The 19301-nt window shown below is 39.8% G+C and overlaps 2 protein-coding genes and 1 long non-coding RNA gene across 3 annotated transcripts; 1 reads left to right on the top strand and 2 right to left on the bottom strand.

Moving 5' to 3' along the window:
- Nucleotides 1–263: 263 nt before the first annotated feature.
- On the bottom strand, nucleotides 264–15276 carry LOC106089221 (uncharacterized). The gene is made up of 3 exons (XR_009397338.1): nucleotides 15154–15276; nucleotides 456–640; nucleotides 264–353 (listed from the first exon to the last, which is right to left on the bottom strand). It is a non-coding gene; the product is annotated as an uncharacterized LOC106089221 (long non-coding RNA).
- Nucleotides 15277–15406: 130 nt separating this feature from the next.
- On the top strand, nucleotides 15407–17018 carry LOC106089218 (CCA tRNA nucleotidyltransferase 1, mitochondrial). Its single transcript, XM_013255028.2, has 2 exons — nucleotides 15407–16589; nucleotides 16651–17018. The coding sequence occupies exons 1-2, from the start codon at nucleotides 15519–15521 to the stop codon at nucleotides 17002–17004; spliced, it is 1425 nt and encodes a 474-aa protein (XP_013110482.2). The 5' UTR covers nucleotides 15407–15518; the 3' UTR covers nucleotides 17005–17018.
- LOC106089220 (probable RNA methyltransferase CG1239) lies at nucleotides 17002–19112 on the bottom strand. The gene is made up of 2 exons (XM_013255030.2): nucleotides 17283–19112; nucleotides 17002–17206 (listed from the first exon to the last, which is right to left on the bottom strand). Exons 1-2 carry the CDS (start codon nucleotides 18180–18182, stop codon nucleotides 17042–17044), a joined length of 1065 nt encoding a protein of 354 aa, XP_013110484.2. The 5' UTR covers nucleotides 18183–19112; the 3' UTR covers nucleotides 17002–17041.
- Nucleotides 19113–19301: the final 189 nt, after the last annotated feature.

Genomic DNA, 19301 nt, shown 5'->3' with positions numbered 1-19301 from the left:
ACATGCTAAGTAGGGTCACACACATTACACCCCCACAAACCTCTCACCTACTATAAATAATGATACTCTTTCTCTTGCACATCTACCAGCTATTTCTCTTACTCTCACCATTAATACTCCCACCTATGGCTTTGCATTCACACCCACAACGAATGCTTAAAAAAAAACTGTTGTTGGTTTTTATGCTTCTTCTTCTATTATTGCAAATAAATTCCTCATTTTCAGGGCTTTTCTTTTCGTAATATTAATTTTCATATATATTCGTCGCTTCTCTGGAAAAATATCTTACGATTGATGCCCAATTCATTAAAATCCATTCAGCCTTTTGCCCGTAATATGTACCAAAAAATCGCCTTCATAAAAATGTGTATTATACATTATTGAAAATATTTTTTTATAATTAAATTTTATTTAAAATATTTTTTTTATAATTAAATTTTATTACTCTTACTTACCATTAGTGGGCGGTTGGTTAATGTCAACCCTTTTGGCAAAGTCGACGAAGACTTAAGTAAATCCCAAAGAAATTGCAATATCGTCACCCGTCCTATTGTATATACACCAAAATATGTTAATTTTCCCTTTTAACATCTCTGTCTTTGGAATACTCACTAAAAGTGAGTAACTCTAACATGGGCAACTGTAACGAAAATAACAATATTAGCTGTGTTTTATTATTTTAGTACTATGTAGTGCAGTGTGATGAAATTTGTATGACAATGACATCCATCCAGGACAACGAAGCTCTGAATAAATTACCAGTGCAGGCTTATGCAGAACATCGTTCGTCAGGATTGCCATGATATGTTTTTCACAAATAAGTGTGGCCACCTGCAAAAATACCTGAAATACTGCGTTACCACCTCCTGGAAAGCAAATAGACTTGCACTGCAAACATTTTTTGAGTTGTATTTTTAAACCTACCACACCATAGGATGGGGGTCTACAAATCTAGTCATTTCGTTTGTAACATCTCGAAATATTGATCTGCGATCTCTTAAAGTATATATATATTCTGGATTGTCTCGACATTCTGAGTCGATCTAGCCATGTCCGTTCGTGGAAATCGCGATAGCGGTCAAACGCGTAAAGCTAGCCGCTTGAAATTTTGCAAAGATACTTCTTATTGATGTAGTACGTTGGGGGACTGTAAACAAGTCACATAGGTTCAGATGTGGATATAGGTCCCATATCCGATTTGAATTCTTGAGCCCTTAGAAGCCTCAATTTTCATCCGATTTGGCTAAAATTTGGAATGAAGACTTGTGTTATGACTTCCAACATTCGCACCAAATACGATCCTAGTCGGTCTATAAACTGACATAGCCCCCATATAAACCGATCCCCGGATTTGAATTCTTGAGCCCTTAGAAGCCTTTATTTTCATCCAATTTGGCTGAAATTTGAAATGAAGACTGGAGTTATGACTTCCAAAATACTTGCCAAGTATGATCCGAATCGGTCTATAAACAGATATAGCCCCATATAAACCGCTCCCCGGATTAGACTTCTTGAGCCCTTAGAAGGCTCAATTTTCATCAGATTTGGCTAAAATTTGGAACAATGACTTGAGTTATGACTTCCAACATACATGCCGTCCATACGATCTTAGACAGTCTATAAACTGAGATAACCCCCATATAAACCGATCCCCGGGTTAGACTTATTGAGCCCCTAGAAGCCTCAATTTTCATCCGATTTGGCTAAAATTTGGAACAATGACTTGAGTTATGACTTCCAACATCCATGCCGTCCATACGATCTTAGACAGTCTATAAACTGAGATAACCCCCATATAAACCGATCCCCGGATTTGAATTCTTGAGCCCTTAGAAGCCTTTATTTTCATCCGATTTGGCTAAAATTTTAACCAAAGACTTGAGTTATGACTTCAAACATACATGCCGAGTATGCTACGAATCGGTCTATAAAAAGATATAGCCCCATATATACCGATCCCCTGATTTGAATTCTTGAGCACTTAGAAGCCTCAATTTTCATCCGATTTGGCTGGAATTTGGAACAAAGACTTCTGTTTTGACTTTCAACATCCATGCGAAGTATGCTACGAATCGGTCTATAAAAAGATTTAGCCCCCATCTAAACCGATCCCCGGATTTGAATTCTTATGCCCTTAGAAGCCCCAATTTTCATCCGATTTTAACCAAAGACTTGAATTATGACTTCCAACATCCATGCCAAGTATGCTACGAATCGGTCTATAAACAGATATAGCCCCCATCTAAACCGATCCCCGGATTTGAATTCTTGAGCCCTTAGAAGCCCCAATTTTCATCCGATTTTAACCAAAGACTTGAATTATGACTTTCAACATCCATGCCAAGTATGCTACGAATCGGTCTATAAACAGATATAGCCCCCATATAGTCCGATTCCCGGATTTACCTTTTTAGCCCTCAGAAGCCTCAATTTTCACTTCGCACCATACTTGGCTGGATGTTGGGGTTTATAGTAGATGTCACTGTGCAAAATTTCAAAGAATTGTGCCCTATAGGGCTCAAGTAGTAAAATCGGGAGATGGGTTTATATGGGAGCTATATCAGGTTATGAACCGACTCACACCATAATTGGCACGTATTTTGAAGGTCATAGAAAACTGTGCAAAACTGCATCGAAATCCGACAAGAATGGCGCCCTCTAGAGGCTCAAGAAATGAAATCGGGAGATCGGTTTATGTGGGAGCTATAATAGGTTATGCACCGATTCGAGCCATACTTGGAACGTATATTAGAGGACATAAAAAAGTCACTGTTAAAAATTTCAGCCAAGTGGAGGAAAATTACGCCTCTAGAGACTCAAGAAGTATAATCGAAAGATCGGTTTATATGGGAGCTATGTCAGATCATGAACCGATTCAGACAATAGTTCGGTTTATATGACAGCTACATATATAAGGTTATTAACCGATTTGGACCATACTTAGCCCAGTACATATGCACCCTTTAACTAAGTTCTTTTGTGGACATTTGTAATAGAATCCATGGTGGTGGACTTCCTATATTCAACCGGGCCGAACTTGGCAATTTTTATACCTGCTACAACTATTGGGTTGCCCAAAAAATAATTGCGGATTTTTTAAAAGAAAGTAAATGCATTTTTAATAAAACTTAGAACGAACTTTAATCAAATATACTTTTTTTACAGTTTTTTTCTAAAGCAAGCTAAAAGTAACAGCTGATAACTGACAGAAGAAAGAATGCAATTACAGAGTCACAAGCTGTGAAAAAATTTGTCAACGCCGACTATATGAAAAATCCGCAATTACTTTTTGGGCAACCCAATAATTTGTTTCACTACCGCCATTGAACTTTTTCAACTCCTAATAAACTCTTCACATTAATTTCCTCTCATGTACAGGTCTGTCCATCCCATCCTATTAGCTTGAAGCGTGCCAACTATTTAACCCCCTTTATCACAAAATCACACCGACCATTGTCCATACTACTGACTGACTGGCTGATTGACCACCATGAAAATGTGTTTATTTCATTGCTTAACAAATTAACCCCTTTGGATAGCTGTGAAAATGATCAAACCGGATTTTCAACTTGACCAGTGGCCATATTGTCGCGTGCCTTATTTACCCTTTAAATCTTCAAATTTCATGTGTGGTCAGTGTTGGCTGTAAGCCGAGGGGGTAATTGATAATGCAACTAAATATTCAATTAAATTTTATACGAAAAAGAGGATTTTTTTTCAATTCAGATAGATATCAAGCAGTCAGAGGCTCTTGATGTTCTGGGCCTGAAGATTCAATGTGATGTCCGTTGGTCAAAACATGTGTTCGAAGTGTCGAAAGAAGCATTCAAGTGCTTGGACTTTCTTAAGTGGTGTAAGAAATATTTCACTCCCGCTGACCTTCTTAATATCTACACTACGTACATCAGGCCGAAGATGGAATATAACTCGCATATATGGACCGGAGCTCCAAAATCATCCTTGGAGCTGTCCAGAGTCGGGCGTTGGTGTTGATTGGAGATGGTAGGGTATCCAACTCTTAAGTGTCCCTTGAACATCGTCGAAATGTGGGTTCTGTGGCTCGGTTCTATCGATTCTTCCACGGTGTGTGTTCTTCGGAAACCAGTCTTCTGATTCCTGACTTCAGGTTATTTGTCAGAAATACAAGATTTTCCAGAAGCCCGCATCGGTTAGTAATCGACTACCGAGAGAATTCTTTTTTCGCAAGGACGGTTCGTATGTGGAGTCGACTTCCGGCGGAAGTGTTTCCCGTAATGTCAATAAACACTACTCCCTCTTCCCCCCCTCCTATCCATAACTATTTGCTCCAACGCAATGCACTGCATATATAGGGGAGCTCCCCTTGTTTGATAAAAAAAAATGACAAAGTCTTCAAGTATTGGGATGCCCAAAAAGTAATTGCGGATTTTTCATATAGTCGGCGTTGACAAATTTTTTCACAGCTTGTGACTCTGTAATTGCATTCTTTCTTCTATCAGTTATCAGCTGTTACTTTTAGCTTGCTTTAGAAAAAAAGTGTAAAAAAAGTATATTTGATTAAAGTTCATTCTAAGTCTTATTAAAAATGCATTTACTTTCTTTTAAAAAATCCGATCTAGTCGATCTAGCCATGTCCGTCCGTCCGTCTGTCAAAATCACGATTGCGGTCGAACGCGTAAAGCTAGCCACTTGAAATTTTGCACAGATACTTAATATCGATGTAGGTCGTTGGGGATTGCAAATGAGCCATTTCGGTTCAGATTTGGATATATCTCCCATATAAACCGATCTCCCGAGTTGACTTCTTGAGCCCCAGGAAGCCACAATTTTTGTCCGATTTGGCTGAAATCAAGCATGTAGTGTTTTGCTAAGACTTAAAATAACTATGTTGAATACCGTCCGTATCGGTCCATAACCTGATATAGCTCCCATATAAACCGATCTCCCGATTTGACTTCTTGAGCCCTTACAAGCTGCAAGTTTTTGTCCGATTTGGCTGAAATTTTGCATATAGTGCTCTGTTAAGACTTTAAACGACTATGCTAAATACGGTCCGAATCGGTCTAGAATCTGCTCCCAACAACTAAGTACGGTCCAAATCGGTCTATAACCTGATATAGCTCCCGATCTCCCGATTTGACTTCTTGAGCCCTAACAAGTTCCAATTTTTGTCCGATTTGGCTGAAATTTTGCATATAGATTTCTGTTACTACGTCCAACAACTATGCCAAGTACGGTCCGAATCGATCTATAACCTGATATAGGTCCCATATAAACCGATCTCCCGATTTGAATTCTTGAGTCTTTACAATCCGCAATTTTGTCCGATTTGGTTGAAATTTTGCATGCGGTGTTCTGTTACGACTTTCAATAACTTTGTTGAATACAGTCCAAATCGGTCAAGAACCTCATATAGCTCCCACATAAACCGATCTCCCGCAATTTTAGTCCGATTTGGCTGAAATCGAGCATGCGGTATTCTGTTACGACTTTCAACAACTTTGTTAAATACTGTCCAAATCGGTCAAGAACCTGGTATAGCTCCTATATAAACCGATCTCCCGATTTGACTTCTTGAGCCCTTACAAGCCGCAATTTTTGTCCGATTTGGCTGAAATCGAGCATGCGGTGTTCTGTTACGACTTTCAACAACTGTGTCAAGTACAGTCCGAATCGGTCTTTAACCTGATACAGCTCCCATGTAAACCAATCTCCCGATTTGACTTCTTGAGCCCTTACAAGCCGCAATTTTTGTCCGATTTGGCAGAAATTTTGCATACGGTTTTCTGTTACGACTTTCAACAACTGTGTCAAGTACAGTCCAAATCGGTTAATAACCTGATATAGCTCCCATGTAAACCAATCTCCCGATATGACTTCTTTAGCCCTTACAAGACGCAATTTTTGTCTGATTTGGCTGAAAATTTGAATGTGGGGTTCTGTTACGACTTTCAACAACTGTGTCAAGTACAGTCCAAATCGGTTTATAACCTGATATAGCTCCCATGTAAACCGGTCTCACGTTTATCCTTGTTTGGTTCCTAGAAGCTTAAATTTTTGCTGTTTTGGCAGGAGTTTGGTATGTAGCAAAAATTATGCCCTACAACTAAATTAATTTTGTATAAATTTTTAGCAGAATCCATGGTGATGGGTTCCCAAGATTCGCCCCGGCCGAACTTACCACGCATTTACTTGTTTTTTAATAAAAGTTTTTTTACTAAAAAAATTAAAAATTTGGTAATAAAATAAAGTTTTGCTTCAATTTTTTTAAATAAAAATTTTGTAAAAAAATTTTTTAAATTTTGTTATAATTTTTTTTAAATAAAAATTTTGTAAAAAATTTTTTTAAATAAAAATTTTGTAAAAATTTTTTTTAAATAAAAATTTTGTTAAAATTTTTTTAAATAGAAATTTTGTTTAAATTTTTATAAACAAAAATTGGTTTACTTTTTTTTATATTTTTTTACATATTTTTAACTTTTTGGAAAATGTTGTCAAAATTTTAATTTTTTCAAAAAATATTTAAATATCAAAAGTTTAATTTTATTTAAAACGTTGTCAATATTTCCATTAAAAAGTAACTCCAAATCAAATTTTCTTCTATGCAAAATATATGGGTTGCCCAAAAAGTAATTGCGGATTTTTCATATAGTCGGTGTTGACAAATTTTTTCACAGCTTGTGACTCTGTAATTGCATTCTTTCTTCTGTCAGTTGTCAGCTGTTACTTTTAGCTTGCTTTAGAAAAAAAGTGAAAAAAGTGTATTTGATTAAAGTTCATTCTAAGCTTTATTAAAAAAGCATTCACTTTCTTTTAAAAAATCCGCAATTACTTTTTGGGCAACCCAATAATTTCTAAAGAAAATGTTGTCATTTGTTGACAATGTAAAAAACACAAAAACTCTTTCATTTCTATTTTTAATTTTTCTTAAAAACCCAATATAAAAAATTGATAAAATAATACCCAACATTTTTTTTTTAATTTCCCTCAAATTTCCAACCAATAAAACCACCTAAAACCACCTTAAATTGCATAACACAAGTCTTCTTGAACAGGTTTCACATACACCCCTAAACACCAGAATTCCTACACTCTCGTTGGCTAAACAGTTGGAATTTTTAGCAAAAAACATGTTTTTTTGTATAAATATTAGCATTTTGCTGCACCATCATTGGCCACCATCATCATCTACCTTCCCAAAAAGAAAAAAAGAACACAAAAGTCCCACAAAGGAATATTTTTTTCCCAATTGAAAGCAGACCAAAAATACGCAAACCTTTTTATGACATAAAATATAAGGGTTGAAAAAAAAGACCCAAGCAAAAACAAAAACACATTGTCTGGGCAAATTTATAATAAGGAAAAATTGCGTTACGAAAGGGACTTTTTTGATGAGGGCGAAACGACAACGAAACAACAACCCCAGTTTTTGCACACAAAACAAAAGCGAACTCTGGTGCTGTCAGCAAGCAAAGAGAGTAGCAGAGCTCCTACTCTTATGCAAGCAAGGGGGAGGCAGTATTGTGTTTTATTATAAAAGAGAGTGGTTCTTAAGAGAGAGTTCTTAAGAGAATCCGTTTAAACTCTTAGGAGTCTAAAATTCTTAATTCCATATGATCTAACGGTACATGAACTTGCATATCATAACTGTTTTTTTACAAAGTAGTGAGGGACAGTAGAAATTTTATTGGGTTGCCCAAAAAGTAATTGCGGATTGTTTAAGAGAAAGTAAATGCATTTTTAATAAAACTTAGAATGAACTTTAATCAAATATACTTTTTTTACAATTTTTTTCTAAAGCAAGCTAAAAGCAACAGCTGATAACTGACAGAAGAAAGAATGCAATTACAGAGTCACAAGCTGTGAAAAAATTTGTCAACGCCGACTATATGAAAAATCCGAAATTACTTTTTGGGCAACCCAATACATATTTTTACACCCCTCGGCCAAGAAGTGGGATATACTAACTATTGTTGTTGTTGTTGTTATTGTTGTTGTTGTAGTAACAGTGTGTGGTACACTGAGGCGGCAGTCCTTGCCGATGAAGTTATTCATCGGGTCAATCCGGTACATACAACCGGCTGCCATGGGATTGATTGTTGTTGTTGTTGTAGCAGTGCGTTGTTTTCTATCTTTCGTCTGCTTGAATATGAATGAATGTCCAGATCCAGAAACTCTGCGACTAAGATGGTGTACGTCCAGAGGGATCTGTGTCTGTGACGTGACGTGTGTGTTGAGTGGCCTCTGGTCACTATCGAGACATACATCCTGCAAGTCGGCATCAATCCTTGCTCTGTAGGAATGGAGGCTGCTGCATCTTCCGGATCGTAATTGAGCCCGAACTGCTCTGGTTAGGAGGCCACCGACGCTGAATGCCTGGGTTCGAATCCTGGCGAGAACATTAGAGAAAATTGTTAGCGGTAGTTTTCCCCTCCCAATGCTGGCAACATTTGTGAGGTAAAACTTCTCTCCAAAGAGGTGTCTCACTGGGGCAATCCGTTCGGACTTCGGCTATAAGAAGGAGGTCCCTTATATTTGAGCTTAAACTTGAATCGGACTGCACTCATTGATATGTGAGAAGTTTGCCCCTGTTCCTTAGTGGAATGTTCATGGGCAAAATTTGCATTTGCATACTCTGGATTGTTGTGTCAAGGACCACATTCATCCGGTAGCTATTCACCGCATCTGCTAGTGTCTGCATGAATGTTGTCTAGGCCCGCTTGATACGCCGCTTGATTCAGAGGTTCTCTCTTGTAGCGCTAGATCATGTAGATCTACCTTAAAACTTCTGGGCGGTAAATACCTATCCACAATCAACCAACACCCAGGGGATGTCCCCTATATATGCAGTGCATTGCGTTGGAGAGGATAGTAAAGGATAGGATGGCGAAAGAGGGAGTAGGGTTTATTGACACTTGCTTTGAATGTCTTCGCACTGGTAGAATCTTCGTCTCCTGATGTAGGTGGTCCACATAACAACTGAGAAGATAACCCGTCGCAGTTCGAAGTGCGCCATTCTGACGGATCTGAATGTTATTCCACTGCGTGGCGGGACCACAGTGGCACTGCATAACATACCACAGACCGGCCAATTGCTTTGTACATGGCCAACAACGTTTCTTTGTCAGCACCCCCAAATGCTGCCGGCAAGTGACTCGAGGACCTTGTTTCTGCTTTTGACTTTATCGCAAGTTGCTGTGGCATGAGGAGGAGAATTCGCAAGAGCCGTCAAATGTGGCACCAAGTATTTTGGTACACTTGATGGTGGGAATTGTCACTCGGTCGACCATCACTTTCAGCTCCCAACGCACCTCATGCGTGTATGTAGTGATCAATTTGGCTGAAGATTTGGTGGCAGATATCTTCAGATTTCTTGCAGCGAAATATGAGGCAAGTTCGTTGAGGTAGATGTTTAACCTATCGCAGATGTCATCAATGGGTGGGGGGCCTGATGTCATGATCATACAAACGTCTGCATATGATGTGATCTCTATGCCGTTTAGAGGTGTGGAAAAGGAGGATAGGTAGAGGTTTAACAGTGCCGGAGATATCACCCCGCCTTGGGGAATTCCCTGTTTCACTCTACGGCGTGTCGATGTTTTATGTCCGATTTCATGATCGTACAATCGTCTGCATATGATGCGATCTCTATGCCGTCTAGAGGGGTTGAAATGGAGGATAGGTAGAGGTTTAACAGTGCCGGAGATATCTCCCCGCCTTGGGGAATTCCCTGTTTCACTCTACGGCGTGTCTATGTCTTATAGCTAAAATCCACATATGACTGGCGACCATACAGATAATTCGCGACCCAGCGTTTAAGGCCTGGCTGAAGGGAGGTATTGGCGATGTCCTGAAAGAGTTTGGCATGGCTGACCCATTCGAATACCTTCAATAGGTTCAATGCCACTGGGACCATCCTATCACATGGCCTGGGCTAATTGAAGCCACGGCAAATGTGTGCGGTGGTGGCTTGCAGAGCAGTTGTTGCGCTATGCAGTCTTCTAAATGCTTATGCTCGGCGAATGGAAATTCTTCGTCTTTGCCACGGGTTAGAGTAGAGAGATCTGTCCGTACGACTTCCCCAAACTCGAGTCCTTTCCAGGCTTCAGTAGCGGGAACACTCTGCCCATTTTCCAGACATCATGAGCTATAATAGTGTTCAAAGATAGGTTGAGGACAGTAGTAAGGTACTCAACTCCAGGTAAATCCAGATTCTTCAGCATCAGTGAGACGATTCCGACGGCTTTGGCTTTCCTCCTTGCCCTGTCACTCTCGGGATGCACAATAAATTGACTGTTACGTCGCGAATTACTCTACGGCGAATGGCTCTCCTCCTTACCCTGTTACTCTTAGGATGCACAATAAATTGACAGTTGAACAACCTGGCGCATCTCTTCGGATCAGTCACGGTTATGTCGCCAAAAGTGACTGAGGTCCTGTCAACCCATCTACCGGTGTTCGAGATTGACTTAACAGTAGACCACAGCTTGTCTATACCACTGCCTAAGTTACATTGCTCCAAGTGTTCCAGCCACAAATTCCGCCTATGTTCGTTGACTACCCTGTTTATTTCCAGATTCAGCTCAGAGGTTATGAAGTCGGGTGGTCGGTCGATGGTGAGAATTATGGGGAGGTGGTCTGACCCCAAAGAGATGATGGCTTGCCAGGATACGTCACTCGGGAGATCAGGGGACGCAATGGAGATGTCTGGCGAGCTGCTGCACCTCTCGTAATCCTAGTGGGGGCATCCTCATTCACCGCGCAAAACGTGGAGCTTTCAATCTGCTCTGCCAAAGCTATGCCACGTTGGTCGTTACCTAGGGGAGAATGCCGTGAAGTGTGATGCGCATTAAAGTTCCCTAGAACCAGAAGATTATGGCCAGATAGTGAACCGACGACGAGGTCGCAGAAGGCGATGACGAGGTCGCAGAAGGCGACGACGAGGTCGCAGAAGGCGACGACGAGGTCGCAGAAGGCGACGACAAGGTCGCAGAAGGCGACGACGAGGTCGCAGAAAGCGACGATGAGGTCGCAGAAGGCGACGACGAGGTCGCAGAAGGCGACGACGACGACACCTTGCGACATAACCAGTATGACTATACTCCCGTAGTGAAGTGAAGCCAGAGCAAGATCGGAAATGTACCCACTCCATGCACCTGTTATACCTCACCGACACCGACCGATGATAGAGGCTGTTCTGGCAAACCGAACAGAATCAGGGTCCAAGGTTCTTTTCAATCCCGGCACGGACCAGAAGCGTGCGGAGAAGGCTTTCCGGGATGTGCCTCTCCCATGACGAAAAACGACGAAAACGTATACTGAGGCGGCAGCCCTTGCCGGTGGAGGTTCCATCGGGTCAATCCGGTGCGTACAACCGGCTGCCATAGGATTGTTGGACTAAAGATTGTGGTCTTAACCGGCCAATGCAATGGCAGGACTTTCGCATGGCATTGGCCAGATAAAGAGGTAAACTTCTTAGAATTTGTGCGGATGAGACGATAGAGCTCTGATTGTGCCACTATCCTGCAATTTCAGGAAGATGGCACAGGATTATGGTGGCACAGGATTCTATCTGAATTCAGCCACGTTCTTGTGGAGGCTTGATATGGCAGATAAGAGGGAATTAAGCCAGTCTGATTGGCTCTCATTATCTTTATAGGCATTGCATAGCGATTGCGGTTGCTAGAGGCGTGTCATTGAATAAAAAAACATAATTTTAACCACCTTAGGTTATTGTAAGGCGAATTCAAAATTGTGTTGACATTTGTATTTTCATCAGCTGAGCTGATGCGGCCACCTTATTAAATACGCATTAACAGCCACTTTAAAAGTCTAAACAAAATTCACATAAACTAATTGCTAAAAAATTACAGAAATGAATTACAATCAGTAAGTCGCTTAGGTCGCCATACCCATCTCCGAGATCTGGTGTTTTCGAAAATTAGGATAATGGGAAGGTTCAAATAACACCGCAAACAACCGCAACGAAATTCCTATATTTTATTTTTCTTTATTCAAAGGACCGTTAGGTTGTCAGAATAAAGATAAATGCTGTATGATCAATTTTGACCAATCTGCCCTCTACTGGCTGTTTTCTGAATACAATTGAAAACATCCAGTAGATAGCGCTAATTTAAATATAAATGCTACTCGCTTGGAGTGGCTAAACGCCTATAACATTGGTCATCATGTGGTAGGTGTCTATGAAAGACTATATGTTCTGTGCGATGGCGACAGTTCTTAGTAGTAACACTTTAAACCAGACAAAACTTTGAACAAAAAAGTTTTGCCCAGCAGCACATCATTTGGACTTGTCTGGGAAAAGAAGGTCCCTTATCAATGAACACCCTGAACGTCATAATTTTGGGTTATGGCGGCCTGCAATTATTTGTGTCCGCAATCTAAATAAATCACACGGTGACCTGTTAGGTCATTATGATTGATCGATTGTTTTGGGGCGAGGTGTCCGCTAGATATATGAGCAGGATAAAGATATCAGATTAGCAGTCCACAACCTTATACCCTCTCATTGAACCACACATTGTCATGATTGGTTTATACAGCCGTTTGGTGGAGGGCGTCCATAGGAGGATTGTGCACCACACCCCATCTGCCACTTGAGCACTCGAGCATCTGCCACTTGAGCACTGACGCACTTCTCTCAAAAATATCTATCACTTAATCCCCATTGTTTTAATGGGTCAAATAACCTATTGGAGGCAGTCCACAACTTTATACCTTTTATTTGAACCCTACATTGTCGTGATTGGCCGTTTGGTGGACGGCATCCATAGGAGTATTGTGCACCACACTCCATCTGCCACTTGAGCACAAATTTGAATTACCCACTCCACTCAAAAATATCTATCACTTAATCCCCCATTGTTTTAGTGGGCCAAATAACCTATCGGAGGCAGTCCACAACCTTATACCTTTTATTTGAACCCTACATTGTCATGATTGGCCGTTTGGTGGGGGGCGTCCATAGGAGTGTTGTGCACCACACCCCATCTGCCACTTGATCACAAATTTGAATGACGCACTCCACTCAAAAATATCTATCACTTGATGCCCCATTGTTTTGATGGGTCAAACAACCTAATGGAGGCGATTGTGTGATGTGTCATTTAATGTCATATTAGTAGTCGGCTCCCAAATACCATCCATTCGAGTCTCATATAGCTATGATCGAGTAAAATTCCCATTTGGGCGGCTTTTTGGGGGTGGGCTTATAACCCATTCACTTATAACCACACACTTGAACCCAATTTATAATACCATATTCGTATTGGATAGTAGTCCAATATCTTTCATTTGATACCCATATTGTCCCTATCGGTCCACTTTTGATTTTGGCTGAAGTGTTTGGGGTAACGGGGGAGGGTCCGCCCCCTTCCAATATGAACAAATTATATAGCCTATACCTCCTTCCTGACCAAATTCGTAATTTACTCCCGAATACCTTTCATTCGAGCCCCATATTGCCATTATCGTCCAATAAACCTATTTTAGACGTTTTTGAGGTTGGGCGGCCTCCCAGTTACTTGGACCCGACTTTTAATATCAAATTCGTAGTCTACTCTTGAATACCTTTCATTTGAGTCCCACATTATTCCGATCGGTTTACTTTTAGATATTAAAAAATTATTTGGCCTATTGCTCATTCCGGACCACTCCCCACAATCTGTGAAAATTTTAAAGAAATCGGTTCAGCCGTTTTTGAGTCTTTACGAAACAAATTTTATATATAGATTGAGCCCTTTATTTTATAAGTTCGTTTGATGGTAATTCCCCGTTTACATTGCTCATTAAATCCAGATTTAAGGCTCTCGTCAGCTGATTTTATAAACATGAACATTCCACTAAGGAACAGGGGCAAACTTCTCACATATCAATGAGTGCAGTCCGATTCAAGTTTAAGCTCAATGATAAGGGGCCTCCTTTTTATAGCCGAGTCCGAACGGCGTGCCGCAGCGCGACACCTCTTTGGAGAGAAGTTTTACATGGCATAGTACCTCACAAATGTTGCCAGCATTAGGAGGGGAAAACCACCGCTGAAAGTTTTTTCTGATGGTCTCGCCAGGATTCGAACCCAGGCATTCAGCGTCATAGGCGGACATGCTAACCTCTGCGCTACGGGGTTTAACAGCCTGATCGTATTGAATTTTTTCGCACTTTGGCGCTTTACCGTTACATATTTGAACAGCTGATATACCAAGGCTCGTTTGTTGTTATAAATTTTTTTAATGTTGTTGTTGTAATAGATTTGGCTATCCTTGTTCAATATGTAGCCAAATATGTGTTTACAACAAAAAACAACAACTTCAAAGGGCAATATGGGCCTAAAAATTGTTGTTGTTGTAGCCACATATTTGCATGTGGAGGTAGCGAACCTTGTCAAGGTCCATAGGTGAGCCATCTTATTCCAGGCCATATGACCAATCGCTGCGGGTACGTGATGACCATTGGTTTTTTAAAGAGGCCAATAACTATCCTCGTCATATCGAGTATCACAGATACACAGTATCCTACTAAAACACTCCACTCACTCCCGCTGATTGTCCGCGACTGCAGTTGCAGTATACTTACAGAGCACTTCACTATCCACAACCTGTAGGTGCTCCCGTTAACTCTCAGCTGAGCTTGATGATGACGAACACTACACAAATGGGAGCTCAGAGTTCAAGCCCGTGTGGTGCTCATAGTCATCCTCCAGTGCCGGGATATCGTGGTCGATAGATGCAAATCGTCGAATAACAACTGAACAGAAAGGATACGTCCACAATTTGCCGATAGTGGAATGCTCAACGGTAGTAGCTACAACTGCAGTCACGGATAGTCAGCGATTTCCAATGAAGGGTCCCAGTGAGAGACCTTGCGGCACTGGCTTAAATACTGAGTGCCTGTGATGTTCAAGATGCGAATTAACGGCACCTTTAAATAACCAAGGGCCATCATGTGTTCTCAGCGATCGGTCCTATGGACCGGAACGAGCTTGCTAACCTATTGGAGCTTGACACATGCAAATATGTACTCACAAGCAACAACACATGGCGATATTTACCACAAAATTGCAAATTGAATAGTTGGTTGTTCGACAACAACTAAACTTTCCGGCCCTTATAAAATGGTATGCATAAATTAAGAAAATGTTTTAATAAAATTCTTGCTTACCTCCTAGACCACTAAATTTGTATACACTTCAAAAATAAAACACACGCTTATAAAACAACTGAAACAAACAATCTAAATATGAGTTAAAATAAAACTATGAAGCTTTTATATGTGATTTGAAAAAATAAATACAAGTAGCCATTCACTTTAAAGGGTATTTTCATTTGTAGTGTAATCACGACCAAGCTAAAATAAAACATATGATGCAACTTGAAAAATTCGTCATCTGAAATTTTTATGCTATCAATTCACCTGATAAAATTTCAAAACAAAACAAATCCGAACAGGATAGTAGAGAAGAACTCCCAATATATTTTATTTCCACAAAATTCTTCACAAATGTCTGTGTTGCTGGCCTAAAAGTTATGTTTATTAAACCCAACTTGGTGAGCAATTTTAGTCGGCATTTGGTGAGAGTCTGTGTGGTGCAACAACGCCACATGGCACAGCAGCAAACGAAGGAGTTTAAAGCAAAAATTCAAGGCGTTCCGGAAAAAATGCGCGACAATCCAATATTAAAGAAAATCGATTCTCCTGAATTTAAAAGCATATTCTCCGAAGAGCTATTGACACTGGTGGATATCTTCAAGAAGTACAATTATGAGTTACGTATTGCTGGTGGAGCGGTGCGTGATATTTTAATGAATATCAAGCCCAAAGATATTGATTTCGCAACCACAGCTACTCCCGACGAAATGAAGGAAATGTTTACGGCAGAACAGGTACGCATGATCAACCCAAAAGGTGAAAAACATGGCACCATTACTCCGCGCATTGCTAATAAAGAGAATTTTGAAGTAACCACTTTGAGAATAGATGTGCGCACCGATGGCCGGCATGCTGAGGTGCAATTCACTACAGACTGGCAGCTGGATGCCAATCGTCGAGACTTGACCATAAACTCTATGTTTTTGGGCTTTGATGGCACTGTTTACGATTATTTCTTTGGTTATGAGGATCTTCAACAGCGCCGTGTGGTGTTTGTCGGTGATGCTGCTGTTCGCATACAAGAGGATTATCTGAGAATTTTGAGATATTTTCGTTTTTATGGCCGCATAGCACGAGAAGCTAATTGTCATGATGCCCCCACATTGGAAGCAATTCGGGCAAATGTTGAAGGATTGGCCAAAATAAGCGGCGAACGAATATGGTCCGAATTACAAAAGATTGTGGTGGGTAACTTTGCCGAAGAACTTGTATTGGAAATGATAAATTGTGGCATGGCGCCCTATTGTGGTTTACCCCAAGAACCCAACACAGCAGAGTTCAAAAGACTTTGCACAGCTTTAAAGGAGTTCGAGCGGCCCCATCACCCCATTTTGTTGCTGATATCTTTGCTGAATTCTGTAGAGGATGCCATGAGGTTGCACGAACGACTTAAATTATCCGTTTTTGAAAGGGATTTGGCTTTGTTTATAACACAACAAAGGGATAGAGTATGGTTTGCATAGCCGTCGGTTTAAAAATTTGCCATTAATTATTGATTTTCTTTTTTAGGTTGATGTTGATTTTCATACCCTGACAGACTACCAAAAATTGTGCCTGCATCCTTATATTAATAAGGATTACGTGGAACAACTATTGAAATACAAAAATAAAACAGAGTTGTATAAATCGCTGAAGGCCTGGAATATGCCCAGATTTCCCGTCAATGGCAATCATTTAAAAGAACGTGGCTGTCCAAAATCTAAGAAAATGGGCCTTGTAATAGACCAGCTGAAGATTATTTGGGCCGAAAGTAATTTTAAAATTAGTGCTGATGATTTGCTGGATAAGCACTTGCCAAGTATTTTAGAAAGTTTAAATTCTCCCCCCTTGACGCCCAAAAAGAAAATGAAGACCACAGAATAAAACATTAAATTCAATATATTTGTTTTTTTTTTCTATTCTACTCTTTGTAGAATATTTGTATGGGTCTTTTAAATCCTTTTTTACAATGATCAGGTACTCCCATTAGATCAACTTTGGCAAATCCAATCTCTGGGGATAACAAAAATTCCTCAAAATGTTTGGGAAAGAATTTCATGTTTTTGTAATTTGTATGTATTGTCTCCTGCAAAAGGATTCAGAAATAAGACAAAAATTTAATACGGATTTAATACAAGTTATATATACCTATGTATACTTACAGTCATTTTCTTCCGCCTACCATAATTATCAAAGGGTTGAGCCTCCAATACCAAAATACCCTTTGAACGCAATTGAAGAAACATACGTTTGAAAGCCATCTTTAGTCCTTCGTCTCCAAAATTTAAATGTATCCATTTTGTTATTGACAAACATAGTATCACATCAAACTGTGGTCTCTCAATTTCCAATAGTACAGCGTCTCTTAGAACATAATTTCCATGCACAAAAGTCACATTGAATGGAAACTTATTGCTACGCTTCAGTTCACTATTCAAGGGCAAGGCTTTTTTGTGGCGAATTATGGATTTTATGGCCTGATTAATGAGATGTTTGTCAATGTCTAAACCTACTATTGACTTTACCTCAAACTTTTTGGCCACTTCCATGGTTATGAAGCCACTATTACAGCCGATGTCCAAAATTTGTTTCTCTTTAAACAAATCTTTGTACTCTTCAAACATATCCAGTCGTATATCATGGAAATCTTTATCCTTATTTCGATAACCGTAATATTGGTTGTAGTTGCCATAGATGAATTTTTCTTTGCTTTTGTTTTGTTGTTTACCCGAATCTGCAGCAAACTCCAGACGTTTTTTAGGACTCTGAGGGAAAAAACATCCAGAGGTTTTAGAGATTTTATCTGGGCTGGTCTCTGATTTCTTGTTGGGACTGTTAATTTCTGTGTGTGCACTGTGCTCAGCTGGTGTGATTGCTAGCTCCTTTTTGTTGTTAATAGGACTTTGTGGATAATCGGACAACGCCGCCAAAGCAATGATTTCCGGTGAATTTTTGCCATCTCTTGCGATTTTCTTTTTTGGTTGTTCAAAATTATATTCACATTTCCTTTTATTAGGGATTTCTATGTGTTCTTCTCGTTCCTTTAAGTGTGATATTTCCATAATTCTTCTCAAGATTTAGGCAGCAACTTATTTCAAAAGCCGCATTTTTTGTTGTCACATTGGGGCAAGTAAACGTTTTGTTGATAAACATAAATGAACACCTGTTGTTAGGGTTGCCAGTGTTATTTATTTCGCGTTTACGGAAGAAGGCTAGGTCCAATGAACTAAGGAATTGTACCAAGGGGTATTTATAAAGGTGGTTTCGCGCTGTTTACAATCAGCCTGGTTTGACGGTATTAAGATGTTAGATTTTTGTTTGCATTCTCTTTGTTGTCATCTTCTTTTTCGCATATTCTCTGCTCATGTACGCTCACGCACACAAATTTCTTTGTTGGTAAAACGTCGATAAGCTTGATGGCAAGATGGTGGATTGCACCATATTATTTGTGGTTGTTGTACAAATGAGACCATCTTTAATTATTTCACCATGGAATTGTTCGTGGTTCATACGTGTGTAAACTGCTGTTTTTACTTTCGGTATGTTTTTATGCGGTATCCAAATCCCACTAGAACGTCAAATGATTGGCTTGAATTTTAAAATTTTTTCACATTTTAATTATTTAATTTATAATTTACACGTTTATAATCATTAATCTTTTGATCTTGTGGCTGCTGTACATGATAATGCAAATAAAACCTAGAATGTCAATTAGGAAGCGTCCAGAAATTTGACAGCCTTGTGTGAATATGGGCCACCATCCCCACAGGGTTGTATCGTTGATTTCGTTGTTGTTGGACAATTGACTCAACTTTCTTAATTCAACCATGCCACCTCCCAGCCAAGAGAACCCTTGTTGTTAAGAAAGTTTTATAGGTAATCCAAACGAAAACAAATTCTAAACAATACTCCATTTAGAAAACATGGAAAGTTCTTAAAATCCCTTACTGAATTCTACTTTCCGTTACGGTCGACGGACGTTTGGTAAGCGTTTGCATGTGTTTTCATAAGGCAAAACAAAACAGCTGACATATTGCTCTACATTAACGGTACATTTACGAGAGCATTACCTGGACGAACCTGTACCATAACTGGACGATGTTTCTACCTCCACATGCAAATTTGGCTACAACAACAACGTCATTAACCGAATTGTTCGGGCAACAGCGACTGAGAAAGTT

The sequence above is a fragment of the Stomoxys calcitrans genome, chromosome 2 (assembly GCF_963082655.1).
Source record: "Stomoxys calcitrans chromosome 2, idStoCalc2.1, whole genome shotgun sequence".
Taxonomy (NCBI): Eukaryota; Metazoa; Arthropoda; class Insecta; order Diptera; family Muscidae; genus Stomoxys; species Stomoxys calcitrans.
This window is presented reverse-complemented; position numbering and strand designations above follow the sequence as displayed.